This window comes from Neltuma alba, unplaced genomic scaffold (genome assembly GCF_004799145.2).
Source record: "Neltuma alba isolate B1F8T4 unplaced genomic scaffold, ASM479914v2 tig00003233_pilon, whole genome shotgun sequence".
Lineage (NCBI taxonomy): Eukaryota > Viridiplantae > Streptophyta > Magnoliopsida > Fabales > Fabaceae > Neltuma > Neltuma alba.
The window spans coordinates 17,329-40,300 of NW_021633199.1; the positions used below are offsets into that span (position 1 = coordinate 17,329).

Genomic DNA, 22,972 nt, shown 5'->3' on the forward strand with positions numbered 1-22,972 from the left:
TAAAACATGGTTATATCCATACAGATAAAATCATATAAACACTTAAAACAGGGCTTTTAGTGGAGGATTACAACTTCGGGCCAACAGAACAAAATTAAAAACGCATTCAACAATACGCCGGAAAAATAGGCTCAAGAATGGAAGTGTAACACATACGGGGACCAATGACAAGCATCTGGCCAATAATATTGAAGCTCTAATCAAATAATTAACATCACAAGGATAAACGTTATTATGGGTTAGCACCCAGCATTTCGCTGGACCAAACCAGAGCCTGGACGCAGGTTTAAGGGGCCAAAAAAAAAACCCGTACTCATCTTCATTGTGCAAATAAATTAGCTGTAAACCCTGAAAGTAAAAAAATAAAATTTAAAAAAGAAGAAGAAGAAGACGAAGAAGACGGAAGCCACAAGAGGGGACAAAAAACAGCCGGGGGCAGAACTCAACTCGAAAGAGTAAATGAATGCAAACTTAAGATGAAGAACAGAGCTCAGGCTTGTGAATATCTACCAGAAATTTCAAAAAAAAAAAAAAAAAATCTAAGAAAAAGGAGGAAATCTCTCCTCTGTGGCTGCACAATGTTGATGAATCTCTTGCAACTCCTGCCCAACCAAATAGTGGAACTGGAGCAAAGCCGAACTCTGTATCAATAATGGCACGCTTCAGTTGCTTAAAATAAACAAGTGAAACAGGATGGCCCGCATAACTCAATGGCAGGACACCAGGGGACCAATCTGATTTCGTTTGAGTCCCTTCTATCACTTGAAATGATCTTGCCGCATGATTTTGGCTAAATTGAACGGTGGTGCATCTTCCTCCGGCTTCCAAGACTCAGCACCGTCATGGATATACCATGACACTTTAGGAGACAATGGTGTGTATAAATCTGCATGTCCTAAATAATCAGAAACTTGTTTTCCCTTTTTTGCAATAAAAAAACTAAAAAAGAAAACAGATGACAAAGGCAAAGAAATTAGACTCTAAATATCGGAACTCCGAAGTGTACCAGGTTTTTTCACCTACAAACATGGAGACTTGGTTGCAATAGTGGCCAATACAAAACTAACCACAGTTTCATATTAGCCAAGAAGCAATGTAAATGCATAGGCCATCGAAGCAATTGTCCTTTTGCCGCCAGTTCTCACACAAATGAGGTGTTTTAAACAAAACCTAGGCGCTTAAAGCAGATGTAGGAAAAATTTCCTATTTACATTTCCTGGAAAGAAATGGGTCTGAGGTGTTTGCATTGCTGAACATAATAGTGACTAAATGATCAGATGAGTGCACAAGACTTGGAAACCAACCACTCATCCCGCTCACTAATTTTAAGTGATGCGAGCATACAAGACACAATAAATTATTTAGAATGTCTCCCACCAGTCACCTTGTGAGCTGATATAATTTTGATCATTCAGCTAATGACACTACGGAGAAGTTCTCTAACTAAGCAAAGTTTTGTGGCACACCGAAGTTTGAGCAACTTGAATTCCCTACTTTAGAAATTAATTCTCAGTGAATGGCGGAATATATTTCGCATATATTCTTATGAACGTTATGGCCCCACCTAGAACATGTTGCTTCCCTCTTTTTTGCTAAGCTTAAAAGTTTGCCAGCATTTTCTTCTTATTCTTTATTATATTTGCCGTTTTTACTCAAATTTTTTGAGAAAAAAATCATCTTTCATTCTATGAAATGTATGACCACTTATTCGTCAAAATGATGCAAATGCTCTTTGAACAGAAAATATAATTTATGTTTTCAAATTATCTAAAATTTAAATTAAGTTTTAGCCTAAGGCTCGCCCACAGCATTTCACAGGTCAAACCAAGCAATTGTAGGGTGCTCTGTGCATATATACTCTTAATAAAGAATTAATACATATATTTATGAAAGCTTAAATCATTCAAACCCTACAAACTGAAGTGCAAGAGGCATTACCTGTTATTGGAGGATCTGGCTCCCTTGTACTATGTAATACTGCTGTTCCAGATAAAATAGTGATGAAACCACACAGCTCTGATACAATACTGCTTGCACTTTGACCAGAATAGTCCTAAATGATAATAGTACAGAAAACAGGATTATACCAGATGGTCGAACCATAAAACGTTTCCTTGCCTGACACACTTTCTCTCATTGCATTTCTGCAAAATACCAACCTTAAACATGATTGCACTGGCTAATATTGTGAAAGATGTGAACAGGGCATAATAGATAGGAGACACAACTGACGTGTTAAAAGTATCCAATGCCTGCAACCATGCAATTGTTAACCACTGATGACGTACACACTGAATATCAAATACAACTAAAATGACAATAAAAAAGGGTGGCAACGAGTCTCGTCAATGAATTAAAAATTCAGGACATTGTGATTACCATCTTTATCGGGCTTCATCACAACAATCACATGGATGTTTTCTAGGCAAAGATTTACATATCGAATACCCAGATTTTGCACCTCGGAAACTAATAATTCTTTGCAATGGGTTTTTGCTTTAGAAATATTTGATTCAGGGTTTTCCTACATTTTTTTTTATAAAAATTGACGTCATAAGTCTAGACAAAAACTTAAACAATAGTACAGGATTCACAAGGTTGCCATCTGTCATCAATTGCAAGTTTGACCCGTGTTCTTGTGAACCATCATTGATAATAAAAGGAACAAGTGTTAACCACAAAATATCCAGGGCAGAAAATTAGCAACCTAACACGCTCCAAGCAATTTTTGGCACTGGGGATATGCACCTAAAATATAGAGAAGTATCTCAAAGAAGGAAGCTGATCTTTCACAGTGGACGTCACAATGCAAAAGATATGTCCAGGAGTATTTTTAAGGGGGGAAAAGAGTGCTGTGTACCGCAAGATACTGACCATATTAAGATAATTTAATTGCACAATGATGCAAGTAATAGCGACCATTGCAAAAATCCATGTCTGGTAGTATACAGCCTGGTTTATGCCCTCTAATGTAAGTTCTATTGCAATGCCAATTGCTTTTATACTCATAACCTGTGAAATAACATATCAAAAATGAAAAACAAAAGGCAGTAAGCAACACATGACCGCAATCTCACAAAAATGTCGTGTCTTTCAATATTGACATGGTATCTAATAGCGTCACTTACTGTCAATGATCCAATTACAGAGCATGTTCCAATGTAAACCAAAATATTAGTTTGGCCATAGCGGGGAGCACAGTATAAAATCAACACCAGTGCTACAGCTATTGCTGAGGCCGTATACAAGAGGAATGCTGGATGCCAAAATAGAATGTACTTGTCAATATAATTCCATAAAGCATGCACGCACTTCATAGTGAATGCCAATCAGGCCCAATCAGCATACCTGGTTGAGTGGCCAAATCCCAAATTTCAAGAACCGAACTAATGGACTTCTCTTCGGGTGCATGGAGAACAACTACAACGGATCCCACTATGCATAGAAGGCACCCCAGCATGCCCATTTTCTGCAGCTTCTCGTTCAACATGAAATGTGCTAAGACCGCACTATTCATTTCCACAACATTACATGGTTTATCATAGGGACATGTATAGAGAGAAAACGATCAAAGAAGCAACCACTTACTAGAAATGAACTTTTACCTAATAATAATACTTAAAGCACCAAGTGGCGTCACAAGCACAGCAGGGGCGTAAATGTATGCCACAAAATTAGCTATCTCTCCCACAATCACTGTGAACAATTCCCCAAGCCAAAAAAAAAAAAAAAGGTTGGAATGTGCTAAAAGCAAATATTTTGAGCGAGGAAACCAAACATTGCAGAGAATGCAACATAGAGAACTACTCACTGGTAATCATGCCGATCCACCAGAGAGGTTCTCGCAGATAACCATATCCTCCAACACCTACAAGAACTGAATGTCAAACAACGACTAAAAAAATAATAAATTGTAACAACCCTCGCAAAGCGAAGAAGCAACTTCTCAGATTGCAGAACGCTCACTGGCTGAAGGGCCGTGCGCCCCGGCCCGTCGGAGACCCTTCTTCTTGATAATGAAGCTGGAGCCGATGAAAGCACTGGAAACGACAGCCAAAATAAACCCCTTCAAATTACTCGAGTACATCTATGTTGCGCGTCGCTCTGTAATTTCATTCGGCGAGAAAAAACGGGGAAGATGACAGTAACAGAAGCTCCTTGATTCCCCAGAACACTATTGATAAGTAAGTTAAGCAGGTAATTTGAGCCAATATTACTAGTGAAACTGAAAATGAATGAGAAATCCTTCTCGGTTCCTTGATACAGCTCCTAATTCCTCCCCCTACGCTATGGGGTTTACTTACACCTACAATATCTATCTAACATCGCCGTTATGGGGTTTCGTTTTGATGGGTTCGTCTCTGACCTCGACCCACCTGCCATTCTTCCGCCTTTTTTGCTCTTTAGCATGTAAGAACAAACCAATGGGGCTGTCCCCTCGCGTCAGCAAGGCCAATTAGGTAATTTAACATCTTCGGGCAATTTCTTTGGCTCCACTCCCCTTCAACTTCAATTGATTCAGAACAGTAGCTATAACTATAAACAATTGGCAAGTGAGTAAGTGACGGGTGATGAGGCAAAATTTAAAATTTGTCATATTTCCTTGGGATTTGCTCCGTTGGGCATGGTCCCGGCGGGCGGCGAACTTACGCTCAGATTGGACAACAAAAGAAAGAAAGAACTCATGGCCAGATTTTTTTGTTTTGGCTACAATAATTGCGAGTTTTGACTTTTGAGAACGTCTCAAAGATAAAAATGCCTAATGAGATTGTGAAGCTGCCTTTTTTCCCCAAGAGATTATCAAGCTACCTGCGCGCTAAGTATTTACGGTTTCAGCATAGTAATAAGATGCGAAGAGCATTTAAATATTAATATCATGGATCGCTCTCGCTCTCCCTCTCCCTCTCCCTCTCCCTCTCTGTCTCTCTTACCCGAGTTTCACGAGTCATTCCCATTATTTAAATAAACCTTCAATTTTAAATTTTAAATCTATTTCTTCCACTGAGCAACCTTTTCATATATGGTGGCCGTTTTTACACTTGGGCCATCATTGGTTGACTGCACTTACAGATTACTCCCAAAAAAAACCCCAATCACAGACCAGAGCGATTTCATGGCAAATATATTTTATGGTTATAATGATATAATATTTTATGTGTATGGAAAAAAAAATTTTAAAAATTATTAACAAAATAAAGACTCGTAGATTTGTATGCACAAAAAATAGCAGTACCAGTGCTCTACCCTGTGATGTATTACCAACCTAGGTGGCTGGATTTTCAAAGTTCTTCCAAATTAAATGCCAAGTGATGCATCTGTGGGCGAAAGATACTTGAGATTTTTTTGATTCACCGGAAAAAAAAACATACTTGAGATTTTTCTTTTTTTTAATACGCTGTCTTCATCACATGTGCCCATTACGAAAAACTGAAGGCATCGTCGAGCATCTTCCCGTTTATTTCTTCCCCCTTTTGAGGTTTATAATACATTTATAATGGAAATGCAATAATTACTCACTAAGTATGCTTAGGATAAGGATTATCCTGAAACCGGGTAAGAACAGCTACAAATGGATTACCTTAAGAATAGTATAATCAGAGTTTGGGTCTGAACGGATGAAAAGCAGTGTTTTGCAACTTACAATTTGGTATGCATGATGGAAAACGATTAAAAAGAATGCTTTTTATTTAACTCTCTAATAGATAAATTGAGGGTTACAAAATGAAACGGTCCAAATAAGGACATGTTTTGAGCAACGAAAGAGACACTCTTAACTTGTTTATTTCAAATAAGAATGAAATTGTTTGAGTGTTTACAAAGCTTGTGTATCATCCTCAAATGCACTAGTTGGTGATTTAAATATTAAAATAAATTTAGAAAAAATCATTAAAATGCAAGAACACGCATAAAAATACAGAGGACAAGTGGGATGGTCAACGAAGAAAGTTGAATACGACCAATTCCGTGTTGCCGGTCAAAGGCGGTAGTCTTGTTTGTCTGGAGCATCGGGCAAAGGAGAGCCCCGGGCGGCTTCTTCAGCTTCTCTTAACTTCTTAGCCTACCTCCCCCAACCCTCATTATTAACCAAAGCAAAGTTTTCGACTTTACATAACCATCGCTCAATTCACTCTCTCCGAAATAGTATTAGTTTGACATGTTCAAATTTAGCTTTTTGCTAAGTAGATGTTTGTAAGACTCTAGCAAAAAGCAATTGAAATTGTCGTTGTTATTATATTATTATTACCTTCTTGGCGCTCAAAGGGAGGTTGAGTGTGGACTTTAACTTCCTCAATTTTCAAGCTTTTGTCCCATCCTAATCCCATAAGCCTCCCAAAAAACAAAACCCTTTTTTTCTACTCTCTTGCGTTTTGGAATCTGGAATTTCCCCCCAGTGTCTTTCACCTCCGAGTTCCGATATTCTTTTATCCGTGTTTGTTTCTGGTTGTTCTACTTGTACCACCATAGCATTGACTACAAGCTGGAGAGAAAAATAATGGCTTTTCTCTGTTAATTCAAGACATGGGCGGGGTGTTATCGGAGCTGATTCTTTGAGTACATGTCAGGGGGTACAGCGATTGAGTTTTTCGTTTGGTTATCTGAAACTATGGGAGGGATTTGTTCGAGGTCCGCCAACGAGGACAAGGTATTTGCTAAGACCGATGAAAATTTTGTGAATCACAAATCTGGTAAGAATGGTCAGTCCAGCGTGCAGAGTGATTTCACTACTGCACCTCATATATGTGAAAAAATGGAGAAGGATGTGCAAGAACATGGTGAAATTCGAGGCACAGATGCAGGCACTAGTCCAGATGATTTCTATGATGGAATCCCACGCTTTACCCATCCTTTTCCTCACAAGTCTAGGTCAGTTAAATCAAGACAGGCTGCTGTGGCAAAGGTTGGTTCATTATGGTCCACTTCAAATGCTCGACCCTTTGACTAATTCGTTCTTACTATTTATGCGCCCGAGCTGGGCTACTGAGTGGTGGATCTGTCTACAGATCACAGTGATTTATGTTGAGAGTTCGGATTAATTTGTCGTAACTCTGCACATATTTAGAATTTTTACCTTCCACCTATAAATCGCATGTCGATGAAAATCTAGTTAGTTTTCGAGAATTCAATCAGAAAGCAGGATCATTATTTTGAAAAAATGGAAGTCCTAAGCAATTTTTTATATGATGAGCACGATCGTTAGTTTATCCTGTCAAGGGAAGCCCATTAATGATAACATCTCTTGCAATAAGCTGACTGGTTGGCAAGGCGTTTTGCTGGTGGGAACTCAAAACAAGGCCAACAGCTCATGTACATTCACCCCAATTTTTCGAGGGACTGCTTAATGAATAGTTCCAGATATTTTACAATAAAACATCAACAGGAGCCTGTTTAAGAAAAGGAGAAGAAAACTAAAGCCCTAATGATAATGAATATTGAACTCTGAGAATGAGTCCATTGGATTGTTTGAAGAATCTGTTGATCACTCTATAGCAGAATAGGTTTGAAAACGCCAACCGTGTCTTTCCTATTAACTTATTGCTGTCTAGAAAATTTTGGCATGCTTCCAAGCCCGACGATCTGTACTAACCAACATCCATCCACTTTCATCAGAATCACTGCATAGGATTTCATTATATTGGCTGAACTTCACATTTTTCATCCTGTTCATTGCAATGGTTACAATTTGAATTAGCTATTTTATTTGTTTTTCACATCATATATACCGTTTCAAATTTAGTTTAGTGTTTTGTTATGTCTTTAAGTTAAGTAAGTAGGCAGGCTTGTTGAAAGAAAGGAGAATGGTAAAGAGACCAAGGTAGGAAATATTTGATGGTATCTACAAAGATATTTTCTGTTTCAGGTCTCTGAGGTGAGTTCACGTATAGGAAGAGTTGGATTTGGGAAGGCAGTGGATGTCTTGGACACTCTTGGGAGCAGCATGACAAATTTAAATGCTGGAAGTGGATTTATTTCTGGAACTGCGACAAAAGGAAATGAAATTGCTATCTTAGCATTTGAGGTTGCAAACACTATTGTCAAGGGCTCTAGTCTTATTCAATCTCTGTCCAAAAGAAGTGTTAGGCATTTAAACGAAGAGGTGCTTCCTTCAAAGGGTGTGCAAGATTTGGTATCAAAAGATTCAGATGAACTTAGAAGGATTGTTGCAACGGATAAGAGGTTAGTATGGGGTTGAGTTCAATGAATTTAGGCGAATTCAGTTCCTAAATAAGCTGAATTATTCTTTTGATTTTATTATGATTATGTAATGGCATCTGCAAGTGATCATTGGGTTTGCCTTCAGGGAGGAGTTGAAAGTTTTTTCTGATGAGGTAATCCGTTTTGGAAATCGCTCAAAGGATCCTCAATGGCACAACTTGGACCGTTACTTTGAGAAGTAATATAAATTGTACTCTCTTAATTCATGTGAAATTTTTAGCTTTTCATATGTTTCCCTCTCTTGTGCTGACTTATTTTATTGTATCACAGAATCAGCAGAGAACAAGATGCCCCAAGACTGTCAGCAGATGAGGTAGAATCAATGATGCAGCAATTGATGACTTGGGTTCAGTTTACAGCTGTGAGTATTGTCCTCATCTTATTTGATATCAAATATTAAGTCCAGAGCTGATATCTACTTTGTTAGAATTGACTGAAAGCTTTTCAACTGCTTGTCGTGTACATATATAACATATCAGTTGCAAAGAGTGTTTTCCCCCTTCTCTCCTCCACTTCCATCAATAGCCTAGTTGATGTCTTCAAATGCATCATGAGTTACGTGCAAAGGTGAATGGGGAATTGATATATACAAATGTGTTTCCTTTTGTATAATCTGTCAATGCATATAACTAGATATTGTGAGTTGCGTTCCACATTAATATGAAGTCTTGTAATGAAGCAAACTGAAACTGATATGGAATATGTCCTGGACAAAAGCCATGGGCGTCTTAATTTCATTATGATACAAATGTTTTTGAAATGAGACGAATTTATGATGGTTGGATCTTGTATGTACTCTTTTCATGATATATTTTAATCATTTATGTACAACTTGCTTCTTATTATGGGGATGAATTGATATTCCTTGAGTCATTTTAAATGTAGTACTCCATATGATAGTCTGATTAAATAAGATGAGGAAGGAGATGCTATATTTTGTGCACCTTGTGGTGCCTTTCTTAGTCTGTTCATGCTCATGTATGTATGATCTAGGGACATTCAACATTGTACAATTTTATGAAATTTTATAATCAAGGTTTTCAAATAGATTTCATTGTCACATGCTTTTGCTCTTTATTCAAGTTAGCGTTTTATTTATGTTTCTCTCGGGCCTTACTAATGCATGGCATAATCCTCAATAAGAGTTTAATATAATTCTTTATTGCCTCAGGAGTTATACCACGAATTACATGCGCTGGATAGGTTTCAGCAAGACTATCTTAGTAGGCGTCAAGAAGAAGATAGTTCTGGTGCAACTCAAAAAGGTGATCATATATGCTATCTTTGACACGATATGCAACTCTTGTTTGTGATGAGAAATCTTTTATTGAAGAAGCATGGCTTGCTAAAGAATATGAAGTCAAGAGAAGATTAATTGGATAAGACTGCCGTTGAGTAATTGGCTTCATATATCTGAAACTTGGACAAGACTGCCGTTGAGTAATTGGCTAACTGATGCCTTCTTGCGTTGTTTACTGTTTCACTGTCTTCACATCAATATTACCTGACCAATGAAGAACTATTTCATGTCTTGTTTGTTTAAGTATGTGACGGTCTGCCATTTTAGTTTTGAGCGTTTATTAAAATGTTTCTTCTGGTGGTCTTCCAGGGGGATTTATGGATTTCTTAGTACTCCATTGGAAACTATAACTATTATGAAAATTAAAGATGACATTTAAGTTGAAGAATTGATTCTCCAAGGGCTCTGAAACAAATGTAAACTAGATTGATCTGCTCCAGCGATTTCCCCTTTTTTAAAAAAAATTCTTGATAAAATTTCTACTAAGTCTGCCATTGGCTCTCATAGCTTGTCATCCCTATACAGCATACAAGAATAATGACGGTTGAAGAGATCGTGGTAGCTACTTGCCAATGCATCTACTTTTGGTTCCTCACTGTAGTAGCAGAGTCCTAGATTGTAATGTCTAGAATCTTATGGCATGCAATGGCCAGTATTCTGAGGACTTTGTTTCAATTTTTGAAATCAGAATTACATGGACTTTTTAAGAATATTATCGAGTGCCTGAAGGGTTTAATTCAAATACAAGATACAGTTGAACAGATTCACTCTCATTGACATGTTTGACTTTATGGAGCATTATCTTAGGAAAATCTTTTATATGTAACTTTTGACCTTAATGTCTCCCTACATACAGATGATAGCCTTCCAATCTTGAGGGCGGAACTTAAAACTCAAAAGAAGCAAGTTAAACAGTTGAAGAAAAAGTCACTCTGGTCCAGAAGTTTGGAGGAGGTAACTTAAGAGTTTAGATTGCTACTTTAGATGAATATGTTTCTCTCATCTATTAGTCAGTATGATTCATATTCTTATGGATTACAGATTATGGAGAAGCTTGTTGACATTGTCCAATTTTTGCATTTGGAGATGAACAATATCTTTGGCAGTGATGGTATATACCCGTTGGTTTCAACCCGTTGTGCTGATTTCATATAACGTTTTTAATCCAACTATAATCAATATCTGTTGTTATCATAACAATCCATGTATGATTCAGTTAATGTTATCTTAACTATTGTGCATATCTCAGTCATATTGAGCTAAATATATTATTCTTGGAACATTTAAAAGTTAAAAGGGGAGAAAACCAATGGTAGAAGGGGTGAAGATGTTAAGAGACTGAGGGGGAAGCAGGGAGAGCATTATCTGGTTTTATTCTCATCAGTCACTCTTGGAAACACTATTTATCGAATTCTGTATTTTTCTTTTTAATTGTAAATCTTTTTATCCATAAACTACTGTAGATCCTCATAAGCCAGTAATTGGATACAGCAGCAGTCGTCAAAGATTGGGTCCTGCAGGCCTTGCTTTGCACTATGCAAATATAGTGCTCCAAATTGATACCCTTGTAAGTTTATCTTCTATGAGATATTTTTTTCATTATAGGTCTCTATTCTATTATGTGCCTTTTCTTCAAGCCAGGTGATAGTTCTATTAATCAAGAGTGACTGAAATCTCTTATTGCCTTTAAACATTGGATTTAGTTTGTTCCCCATCAGTTTCTCCTAGTAAACACTTCCCCAGCATGACATGATAACTCAGTTTTCTTGATCCAAAATTCTATGAACCTAGATTTCTATTCGATGGTTTTGTTGACTCAAAAGATATATTCATGTGAACAATTAACTACCTGATGCTTTGATGCTTGATAGTTTTATATGCCTGGGAAGATGATCCTATGTTTTATTCCCTTGATAATGCTCGATAAGTATGCATGAATTGCCCATATCATCAAAGGATTGGACTGCACTCGGCAGCCACAAAATTCTCTTTTAATTTAATATCTTTTAAACTCCAATACAACCAAAACATCAGGCTAGGATTTGATCACATCTGTATCCTAGGGAACCTTTCTGATTTTAGTGTAGTGTGCCATGCTGCTTTAGTTTCCGGGAAAAATTTGTTTAGCTGCAATAAATAGATCCGTGCGGTGTTGGTGTCGATGATGGCAGGTTGCGCGATCCAGTTCTATGCCCGCAAATACAAGGGATTCATTATATCAGAGCTTGCCTCCTAATGTAAAACTGGCTTTGCGTTCCAAATTGCCATCTGTTCATGTTGCAAACCAGGTTTGTTTATATGCTGCAAGTTTCTTTTGCCACCAGAGCATACATCCTTGTGTTGTTAAAAACCAATGAGAAATGCTTAACCTACTGTGAAATCAATTTCTCCTATTCTTAGTTGTTCACTCCGTCTCAAGCGTGTCTCCTCTACTAATTATTTTTCCTTTGTATTCCGAAGATGACTGTGAAAGAGATCAAAGATGAAATGGAGAAGACATTGCACTGGCTGGTTCCAGTTGCCACGAACACAGCCAAGTATGGTGTTTTGCTTTTCTTCAAATAATTACTCTCCCTCTGTATAAGAAGATTTCATAAGCATCAGTTCATTTAATACATGTATAATCTGATTATAACTTCTTGGCATTTGATTGCTGTAAAATTGACTCAGGGCGCATCATGGTTTTGGTTGGGTTGGGGAGTGGGCCAACACTGGGTGAGTATAAAGTCAGTTCCTTTATAGCATCTGTAACTTGTTTGTTTCCCCCTTTTTTTTAAAGTAATTGTTTTGCTCTTGCAGCTCTGAGGTAAATCGGAAGAACACGCAAACTGAGGTGATGCGGATCGAGACATTTCACCATGCAGACAAGGACAAAGTTGAAGGTTACATTATCGAACTTCTTTTATGGCTTCATCGCCTGGCCATCAAAAGTAAGGCTAGCAACGATTTTGGTGAAACAAAGTCCACGTACAAGCCAGCTGTTGCCATTACCCTGCAAAAGACAGATAAGCAACCTAAGGATGTTGAACTTCCGTTGCTAACAATTGATGAACAAAAGCTGCTGCAAGAAGTAACTAAGAACACACGAATCCGAGGAATCAGTAAGAGCTTGGACTTTGACAGCATGAATACTGCAAGGGAGAAGACCAGCAGGCTGACAAGGAGTTGCAGCCATTCATCAACAGTTAAAAGCAGGGAATCAACGTTTAATAGGATTTCGTCTAAGCTTCCATTGATTGATTTTGGTATTGACAAGGAGAGAGCGTTGGATGTAATTGACCGAGTGGACATGGTCAGATAGTTTGTACATACACCATATTCGTGCTGCAACCATTGAGGGCCAATTCATGGCTGCACTTGTTGTATCCCTGGCTTCATTAGAGAGTTCAGTTTTGGTGAAGCACTGTACAAAACACTTATGGCCCCAGGGTAGATTTATGGGAAAATAGGCTCTAGAAATATGATTGCATTGCCCACATGGGTTGAAGCAGAGTGGATTGTGTTTTCATAGTGAATAGGCAATGGGAAGATACTGTGCCTGTCCCCTTCTGCATTGCTGCATGGGCTGCTTTGGATTTGATATCGTCCTTGAACGCTGCCAAATCCGAAACCTATTTTTTATTTTTTTTGATAGAGATGTAGATGCTGGCCATTATAGATTGTGTAATATCTGAATAATATAGAATCATTGAATATGTATGTACAAGAGTTTGATGCCCTGTGTAAGTCTATGTTCGTTGTTTCGCACGAGCGGAGCATTTTGAGAGAAGGATAGCTGATTCATCGTGGAATAGAATATTTTACAATTTTAATGAATATGTTAGTTCATTTTAATATTTTTTTTTTCCCTCTTGACATACTCAACTATTGGAGAGTTTTCTATGACTTCAGTGAACATGGCTTGCAGTTTTGTTCAAGTCTAGGAAGGCAGGGCGCCGCTTGAGTTGTTTTGTGTCTTATTTATTTTGAACCAAAAAATAGAACAGTGTAAGCTTCATTTATGTTCTTCTGAAGACATGGAAAAACCTATTGATGTATGAGGGGGAAAATTTTTTACATCACTCATCATTAATTATGTGGCTTTGAATGGTTCTTTTTGGTGGGTATGATTCAACCATATCAATGTGTTTAATTATTTGAATAATTAAGTAATTTTAATTAATTAAAATCGAATATAAAGTGGATGACAAAATTGATTTCTTTTTCACCATGGGTGGTAAAATTGACTTCATTTCTAAATTATTGAATTATGGCTCTTTCTGTAGTAATGCATCAACTATCAAGAAATAACTCTGGCAAAAAAAATAATAATAAAGAAAAGCGGGTTCACATTATAATGAAGTGAGAAAAAAGTCAAATGGTGGATTTACAAACATCTAAATTCTATATGAACCTTTCGCAAAACTCATTTAGAAGTTGGAAATATTTTATGGATGTACATTTTGTTTTGAAACATTTCTGATAGGAACAGTATTTGAAGATGAGTGGGGTTGGAAATTTCGATCTCCACGATAACTACTTTTAACAGGACTTTTCTGACTGACCAAAAAAACAAAACAGATTTTTCTGACTGCCTGAAATTCTCAGAATTGAACCGGCAACGTTAAACTCAGAAGCGATCCCCATTCTAACCGCCCAACTTGAGCTTTTCGGCCGGATAAACTCCTTCTGTTCTACTTCTCCTTTGCGTCTTCTGAGATGGATATTTCTGAACCTTAGCTTTCGCAGTGTCACCGGATGATGTCTTAATTGATGCTGGATCTTTTTCTCTGCCGCTCCTCCTACAATACAATATGTTCAGCAAAAAATAAATCAAAGGTCTTCAAGAATCAGATCATCCTTAACGACCACAATAAGCTAGCTCAATACAAACCTAAAGTGCAAGAACATGACCAACATGCCAACCGCAGCAGTGCCACCCAAGACTGATTTTAACATTAGATTGTTTTGAGGTTTCCCTCTTGGTCTTTCTACACTTTCCTCTGTTTTCTGAGCCAAATTATCAGAAGCCTTCTCATCTTCTGGTGTTATTTCTTCCTACAAGACAAAAAAATCAAAAGAAATTTTCAACTTTTATATAACCTACGAGTTTACAGAAACATGCCTGAAATGGGACCAAATCTTACCGGAAGACGCGTCTCAATGGTATATTTTGAATGGCATGTGGGATCCATGTCGTGTTGATATTCTTGATCATCATCTTCGCATTCAAGCTTCGAGCATTCGTTTGGTAAGCAGGATCGTGTGTGAGATACATCCTCATCGGTTACCACATATAATACTCTCTCACCTCTGTCACCTGTGTCATTATCATTAGCGTCTTCCTCATTAGAGGGACACTTTTCATGGTAATCCACGCCTTCAACATTGGATAGAACAACCTGACAATCCTTGTTTGTCTGTTCACCATCAATGTCTAATTTCACTTCAACCTCCTCTTCGTTTGGCTCAGAGGGTTTGACTTCAGACGATTTATGTCTTCCACAAGGAGTATTTTCCTCACAGGATCCCACCTTTGGAAGAGATGAGGTAAAGCTTCTACGATCGTTGGGCGATATCAAAGCACATTTTCCTTTCTGATCCCATTTACAAAACTCAGACGACAGATAAGACTGAAATGACAGTAAATCCTCGGACTCGTGAACATTAGAATATAGAGAATTGTTGTCGCCCTCAAATTTCTCAACAGAGAGTAAATAATTAGCATTAGGAGCGATCTCATATGCCATTTTCCTATGTTCCATTGCTTCCTGCGATTTATATCCGATTATTTGGTTCCACTGATCCATCCTGTCATTGTGAATTTCAACAGACCCAAGGGTCTCCAAATTGTCCCGCGCATCAAATTTGCTACTCAAGTTGACTGGTTCCATTGACCAATTTCTCATAACTTCCATATTGTCACAGATATCAAGATATCCCCTATCATATTCAATACTCCTTGGGGTTGAGTTTGAACCATGAGAACTGGCACTGTGATGTACATTTGGTGTGTTATCTTCTTCAAGATTTGAGGTTGCCACTTGCTCCAAAGCATCTCTTCCTCCAAACAAGCTTTGATCAGAATAATCGAAGCCCATAAAGCCACTTTCTTGAACATGTTTAACTCTCGTATCTAAATGTGAATTGTCACGAGGAGATGATGACCAAGCAACACCACAATCATGTTCTTTGTTCTCCGAGCAAGGATGCAATGATTCCTCTGAACTTAAAAGTTCAAACTCAGCCTCAGATCGAAGTTCTGCATGATTTATTTCTGTGGCATCATACTCTTCCAAATATGTCTCATGGTCCGTGGGGGAGGCAGCGAGAGAGTAACCCTACAAAAACACCATGGTTAAGAATTAAGAATAACTAAATATGTATGATAAATGTAGATGGCTATTCATTAAGCAAGGACACACCTGCCTGTGTTTTGCTTCTGCCTGCTTCCGCATGTAATAAGTAGGAGAATCTGCAAGGCTACTCTGAGACGACTCTAAGTTTCTACGAAGGCATCCAACTATATTCTTAGGCATAGTTATTGTGCACGAGACAACGTCAAAATCTGGAACCTGTCACCACTCTCCTTAAGTTTAGCACGAATGAGACAATTACGATAGTAAGCTGTAAGATCAAGTAGATTTGATTACATGGATAGGTATGAACAATTGCCTTACATTTACATTCTTCGACCTTGCCTTTTTTGAGAATGAGCGTATACACATACAAACTTTTCGAGTATTTCTTTTCTCTACAACATCTGACGGAGAGAAGAGGTCTATGCCAGTCAATCCCAAGATTTTGCATATCTACATATTATAAAATGTTACACCTCAGATATCTGTTTGCATTAAGAATCAAGAAATTAAAACACAAATAAGCAAAAGAAGACTTAGACGCTCGTCTACCCATATGCTCATGCTTAAAAATGCAGATGAGCCGCTCAGGCCACATGCTTCACATCAGAAATGCCAGCACCACTGTCCGTGCAATCAACCTTCTATAGACTCAAAAGAAATAACAAGAAAAATTGCTAATTTGGGACTAATGATAATGCACTGTTATTTACATTTATGTTGAATTTTTTTTTTCCTATCAACTATATATAAGTTGTTTCCATTATTATTATTATTAGCAGGCTGGCAGGTTTTCCGCTGTAAGGTGTTACTGATTTCCATGTAATTCTCCGTACAACAACAATATATTTTCTTGTAAGAAAATTTATCAGAAAAAGGAACTTACCTTCAGAAATGAATCAACATTAGAATAAGGCCTATATCTGCCACTGTTCTCCTTGGAAGCAAAAGGCAGATGCTGGAACGCTTTTATGTGCCTTAAATCCGTATGCTTTGCCAGCAGCAATCTCCACACGACTTTTGAAACTTGAAACCTACAAACCAATGAAACTAGTTAGGAAGCACATCAAATGCCAATATGACAGTTTCCTGCTCAAACTCCTCTTGGGTTTTAATCCTCACAAACACAAGACGGCGAAATGACAATTATTAGTGGGCAACATACAGCAATTCTCCATCAGCAAGAACTTCAGATATAACGAGATTCTCATCTAATCTTATTTGCAACACTTCTCCGAGCCAAATTCTTGTTTGAGTCTGCAAAAGAATTGGAAAACGAAATGGTAGTGATGAGATATTGATCTTAGCTAATAAAAATAAATGTCAGCCATTAGTAGACATCGAAGAAAAGTGCGGATAATTGATGAACCTGGAGAAAGGCATCCTCGAGCTCCCGAAAACTGGACTCCGATGATGATGATGACGGTGGAGGTGATGGTGAAGAAGGTTGGAGGAGCTGAGAGGATTGAGATCTGTGATGGGAATAATCATCACAACCCATTACGGCGGCGCTTCTCAGAAGAAGAGAGGGCGCCGATAGGAATGGATTGGATGAAGAGAGTGGAGGGAGTAAATAAGACACACTGTAAAGGAATGTAATGAAAGAAGCGGGACAGGCGAGGCTAGTATGAGTCTGTGAGATATAGTATATTTGTTGTTATTCTCAGGCTTGGATGCTGAGAGAGATGGAAAGTTAAAAGGTGAAGCTCACAAAAGACATTGCCATGATTCTGCGCCTTTTTTGTTGCCTGTTTTTCTATATCATTCAAGGCACTACCACCCCATCTCCTTGTTCCATTCGGTGGATGGGTCAACTTTATACTCAATGTTAAATAATTATTATCAAAGCCGGGCTCGTCAGAGGAGGGAGAAGGTTCGCATGTTTCCTCCTTGGACCAATAAAAATTAGTCATGTTAATTACACGTGTCCAGTCTTTTATTAACATTCATCATGAATACGCATCTTGTTCTTAAATTTTTAAATACTGAATCAAAAGATCGACAATTTTTTTAAAAACAGATACCGCTGCTTTCTTTGACTTTTTTAACCACAATGCAGCCCCCAGCGGAATGGCGCGTCGTTAATTTTAAGTTTATTGGTCAAAGAAATTTAAGACGGCCCCACACATGAATATATTGGGGATGAGTTTGGGAAATATTGAACAAAATAAACTTTGTTTAGAGAAGACGTGCCCAGAGGAGACTAGATTAGCCTTAAGATGGGGCCAATCAAGGCCATCTCTGTTCCGTAATTGCGAGGCAGTTTGTTTTCTATTACTTCCTCCTGTTATTAATATAAAATTCTGTTTGATTTTTATTTTGATCCTCAATATAAAACTTCAATTCACTTTGCATTTCATATTTATACATTTTTTTCCAAAGTAACCCTTCTAACAATGATAGTTTTAGTCAATGCACTTGATTAGCAAGGATATTTTAGAAAAGCTAACACCTATTTAGACAAATAACTAACTCAACTTACTTCTTTAATCCCCTCAAATTAGTCAACTAACTCTTATAATTAGGACCGGATGTAGTATTATTATTATTATTATGGCACTAGTATTATTGAGCCTTTTCCTTAGAAAGAGGAACCAAAACAAAAGAAATAAAGAAGCAGTCGTTGTCGTTTGAAAGAAGTGTCTTTGATTTCACTTCAAAATTGAGTAGGTTTGGGGACGTGTACCATGATGTAAGATTTATAAACAAATGGCCACGCTCAGACTTTGAGTGCCACTTACTGATGTCTCACTGGCGGTTGTGAAATTTGAAGATGTTAACGTCTTGAGAAGTTTAAGGAAAAGCAAATTTAGAAGGGGGGGAAAAAAAGAAAAAGGGAGAATAGAGGGACGGTATTCCCCAGAGTGGGACATTTTTTCATGGTAACCATAGTAGCAACGTGGAAACCAGGCATGTTCACATGCCTCAGCTTCCCAACGCCATACAACTTTTCATCAATGATCCATGACGTGTTCCTTTATTCTCTCCACTTTTTTCTTAGGCAAAAGCCTTGTTTTTCACTTTGACTCTAAACAGGAATTCGTTTTTGGTCTTATAATTTTGTACAGTGTTAAATTTTGATTGTTAATAAGATATTCACAAATATGCTAATATATTAATTTTTTTTTAAAATAATAATGATTAGGACAAAAATCATTATTCGAGACTGGCTGTTATGATGAAAGAATTGACCTCATACTTATCAAGGAGCGAGATTAAAATTTAATATAAAGTTAGATTATGAAAAGAGTATTTTTATTAATTTGTTGAAATGAAAATGATTCTCTTAATAAATAGGCCAAGCCCGGTATTTTTAAGCCCAAAGATGCTTTTTTTGGGTATTACCTGGAGGTCTAGAGGGGTTGGACCACAACTTATCTATAAATAATATAGGTCAAACCCAACCCATTAGGCCAAGATTTCCGAGAGCTTCTCATTATATATTGAAATTAAATAAAATTAAACAGTTAAGCGGAAAGAATCAATCAATGTTCTAGGTATCACCCCCTTCAAATTTAAATTCATTATGGAATATGAAAATGCGGACAAATTTACGTGCCGGCAGAAAAAAAGTAATAAATTTACAGTGCCATAGTAATGGCGTCCAAAAAGTAAGGAGACAGGTATGGAAATTAAAATTGAAAACTTTTGATCTGTTTCCTGCAGGAGGGAGTCACCGAACGACCGCACCGGAGCGAGGAAAGGGACAAGGCATCTTCAGAATGGATATAGATATAATACAAGTATTTAATGAATTTTTATAAATATAATAATGCAACAAAAAACCAAACAAATAAAACTAGACTGTGCCATATCATCTGAACTGCCCAACGCTAAATGGAGCTGTGAACTGCCAAAAAAATTGAGACTTGATTGAGAAGATGCTTCATCAAAAATTCTTATCTGTACCATGTTGCTGTTAGTTTAGCGTGGCCTCTAAATTACATACAAGGGCGAAAGAGCTGAGAAATTAGGAAGGTGAAGTTGGATCAAGATCAGTATCATTTGGAATTTGGCCAAATACGTCAGGGCAAGATTCCCAGATGCCCTTGTCCCTGGCCTCCCAGTACCCGCCAGCATAACGGTAGATGCCGTCTTTGTCCTTTACAAACCACCTTGGTTTCCAACCCTTTTCTTGCATCCTTCTTGCCTGTTAATTTAACTCACTCTTGCATTAAAAACTGCATAAAAACACCCCGAAAAAAAAAAGAAGAAGTGAATTTCATATGCCCATATCATACCTGTCGCTGTCTCGTCTCCAGCCGCAACTTCTCAGTATTGGCCATTTCATACTCTCCATCCTCCAAAAACCTTTGATCGGGTCTCAGCCTCGAATCTGTGGGCGGCAACTTCCCCTGTTTGACAATTTTAATGTCACAAACTCTTGACACAACCACAGAGGACAATGCTTCCCATGTTTGCGAAAGCATTCAAGAAAAGCACTTGCCTTGAGTCCGGGTGTGATTTCGTTTAGTGCAATAGCAAATTCGGTAAGATTGTATCTTGTAGTGTGCAGGGGTGGTTCATTCCGCTTCCACAGCAGACATGATTTAGACGACCCACTGGATTTTTTCCTTTTAGAATTGTCATTAATTATACAGTGCATGCTCTCGTCCCATTTCCCGTATATAGTTGCTATTGTTTTACCATTCTTATCTTCCACCACGCCTTGCACCTGCACCACAATTTATATTACGCCGCATGATCAAGTACTCAGTAGATCAATTGTTCTTTGCCAAGATAATTCCAAATGTAACAATATCTTCCATCAAATTTATAGGATTTATTCAAGTCGATAGCTACATGAGGAAAAGAAAAGGAAGTCCAAACTGCTACAAAGTAAAGCGCATGAGGAAGAGTGAAATATAACAGCACATGAAGCTGTTTTAACTTAAACGCAGTTAAAGTCAGAAAGGCCCAGGTAACACATTTCTAAGAAAATCCAACACAATTTAAATTTCCTTGATTCCCCACATCCAAAAGCAAGAAAATAGAAACTAGGAGTATTAGAAGGGGTACCTGGTGAGGGTTTCGATCCATTATTGACTGCTCCTTAAATTTAAGCTTGCAAGAATACTCACGATTCCCTTCTATGCGCATTGTCCCATAATGATCACAGTACAGTTTTCCTAAAATCAGATTGTAAATGGATGTTGTTACCTGATGATAGAATATTAGACAATCAGAAGCCAGATCTTAGAAGATATAGGTAATTAATGCAACTATTGCTAGACAATTATTTAAATCGTACGAAAATTAGGTTCGAGTAGTCAGTAGATGTTCATAAAAAGAGATGCACAAGTAAATCCTATTATGACAATACCTTGCTCCACCGAAAGACTTCCCCGTCATCAAACTCGATGGTCAGTAAACCGACAGGATCAAGCTGAATTGAACGACCCCGGAATTTACTTTTTAGATTGCCGTCACCCCAAAATTTCCAGCCAGTTCCCTCACAATGGCATGCGACAACCATGGGATGGTGACTGACCTATCTCAATGGTATCATATTCAAAGAGAAAATTGGTTCAATCTTTTCATTTTCGTTGATATTTTTCTTTTTGAGGAGTAAATGCCAAGTTTCTGCACTACGTACTATACCTTCTCAGAGATAAAGCGAAAGCCTTTATCTGGGAAATCTGCCTCATACGTCTCACCCAACAGTGGATTAAATGGTTTGCAACTCCTCCCAAGAGTGCTAGAATACCCTGAAACTGCAAATGCAGCCACATCTAGCACCCTCATAAGACTGTTACCCTGTGTATCAATACAATGGATTGATGTCGCAGTCAAAAATATTGCACTAACATTTGGAACTTTGGGCTTTAACAATTGCCTTTGTGAACAATCCCATATAACTAACTCTAATTCGAGAATGGAAACTAACCTTTTGACCCCATTCAAATGCTCGGTCTAGAAGGTAAGAATACTCGAGGTCTTCACAGCATTTCTGTAATGAGGACAGAGGCTCATTGAAGTAGACTGGGAGGCAAACGCTAGTGAGATCCTTCCCAATATTATCTTTAATTATTGACCAGAGGCTGGCTGCCTTCTCTTTCTCAACGGGATCGGGCAATTTCTTTCGTCGCATCACCTGGGGATAATTGGATCTCGCAAATCCAGTGAGCGAATTTGCATCACGTTCGTCAGTAGAAGTCTCCTCACAATCAGAATCAGAATCTTTTTCTCTGGAAGAAGTTAACGAAAGAATATCACTTGTATCAAAGAATGCATCATTGTCATCGTCAGACTGATCGTGCCGGTCTTGATCGTCAGAAGAACCACTCGGGCTTCCATCTGTGTATAATATCACAAGAGTGAAATGATTAGAGGGATGGGTAACAAAGAATGTATCGAACATATTATATTCTCCTTTTCCAACTCTTCCTCTGTTTAGTCCGTTTCTTCAGGCGCAGGAGTGGTCTATTTTCCTTTTGCAAAAAGAATTGTGAAAAGAATGTAGTTATAGCTGTTCTAATTGATAAAGTTACATGGAAGCTGCTACAAGTCGCCATAGCTGGTATTGACATTGGAAAAGATGTCATGCTATTAACATCATTCAAAAGTTTGTTCCTGGAGCTATCTTTAACGAGAAAGAGTGTGTGTTGTGCTTCCCTTGTAATAAAAAAGAGGGGGAAGAAAGAAAAAAACTCTACGTCTCTGTGATATTATATAGGGGTAGAAGCTTGATCATCCATGGGGTCATGAAACTGAACCGGGCCTCTTATTTCTTGAAATCTTTTCAGGATCAGCCCAAAGGACTCATTAGTACTGTAGGAGTAAGCCACCCCTGGCCTTCACAGATGGGAAACCCAGATATATAGTACTAATTAATTCAAGCAGGTGGTAGCGATGCCACCCATCAGAAACCTATGTAGGGTGTGTTTGCTGTACTGCCACAAGTGAAGCAACATTAGTTAGGAAGAGCAAAACGTACCGCTAAACTTTTCACGCTTTAATGTGAGAGAATCTCCAACATCGACCTTTGACTGCCTTTGGGTTTCGTTAATGAGTGTGTTTTCCAAGTCAACCTTTTCTGTCTAAAAAATGCAATCCGCTCACCAATCATAAAAAAGAATAATTAAGCTATTCATTTACCTTGATGTACAAAGAAATAAAA

General features: G+C 37.9%; 4 protein-coding genes across 5 annotated transcripts; 1 reads left to right on the forward strand and 3 right to left on the reverse strand.

Annotated features, from left to right (window-relative positions):
- Positions 1–91: 91 nt before the first annotated feature.
- On the reverse strand, positions 92–4,391 carry LOC114741014 (probable magnesium transporter NIPA6). Of its 2 annotated transcripts, none has more exons than XM_028929272.1 (9): positions 3,967–4,391; positions 3,812–3,868; positions 3,606–3,696; positions 3,349–3,509; positions 3,129–3,256; positions 2,875–3,012; positions 2,160–2,252; positions 1,939–2,053; positions 92–886 (listed from the first exon to the last, which is right to left on the reverse strand). In XM_028929272.1, exons 1-9 carry the CDS (start codon positions 4,085–4,087, stop codon positions 759–761), a joined length of 1,032 nt encoding a protein of 343 aa, XP_028785105.1. In that variant the 5' UTR covers positions 4,088–4,391; the 3' UTR covers positions 92–758. The 2 variants fall into 2 exon arrangements, with proteins under 2 accessions (XP_028785105.1, XP_028785106.1); XM_028929273.1 differs by having other exon boundaries at positions 3,944–3,987.
- Positions 4,392–6,351: 1,960 nt separating this feature from the next.
- On the forward strand, positions 6,352–13,232 carry LOC114741013 (uncharacterized). Its single transcript, XM_028929271.1, has 12 exons — positions 6,352–6,898; positions 7,859–8,175; positions 8,300–8,392; positions 8,485–8,575; positions 9,386–9,479; positions 10,371–10,468; positions 10,556–10,625; positions 10,978–11,081; positions 11,686–11,802; positions 11,975–12,051; positions 12,185–12,229; positions 12,314–13,232. The coding sequence occupies exons 1-12, from the start codon at positions 6,557–6,559 to the stop codon at positions 12,813–12,815; spliced, it is 1,950 nt and encodes a 649-aa protein (XP_028785104.1). The 5' UTR covers positions 6,352–6,556; the 3' UTR covers positions 12,816–13,232.
- Positions 13,233–13,822: 590 nt separating this feature from the next.
- LOC114741009 (uncharacterized) lies at positions 13,823–17,630 on the reverse strand. The gene is made up of 8 exons (XM_028929266.1): positions 17,222–17,630; positions 17,018–17,109; positions 16,739–16,886; positions 16,174–16,305; positions 15,919–16,068; positions 14,641–15,834; positions 14,388–14,551; positions 13,823–14,295 (listed from the first exon to the last, which is right to left on the reverse strand). The coding sequence occupies exons 1-8, from the start codon at positions 17,351–17,353 to the stop codon at positions 14,142–14,144; spliced, it is 2,166 nt and encodes a 721-aa protein (XP_028785099.1). The 5' UTR covers positions 17,354–17,630; the 3' UTR covers positions 13,823–14,141.
- A 1,716-nt stretch (positions 17,631–19,346) lies between these two features.
- On the reverse strand, positions 19,347–22,892 carry LOC114741012 (oxysterol-binding protein-related protein 1C-like; the record flags this gene model as incomplete). The annotated part of the gene is made up of 8 exons (XM_028929270.1): positions 19,347–20,002; positions 20,094–20,207; positions 20,300–20,527; positions 20,872–21,012; positions 21,176–21,343; positions 21,454–21,609; positions 21,740–22,149; positions 22,790–22,892. Coding segments are annotated over 8 exons (1,500 nt in total), but the record flags the coding sequence as incomplete, so codon positions are not given.
- Positions 22,893–22,972: the final 80 nt, after the last annotated feature.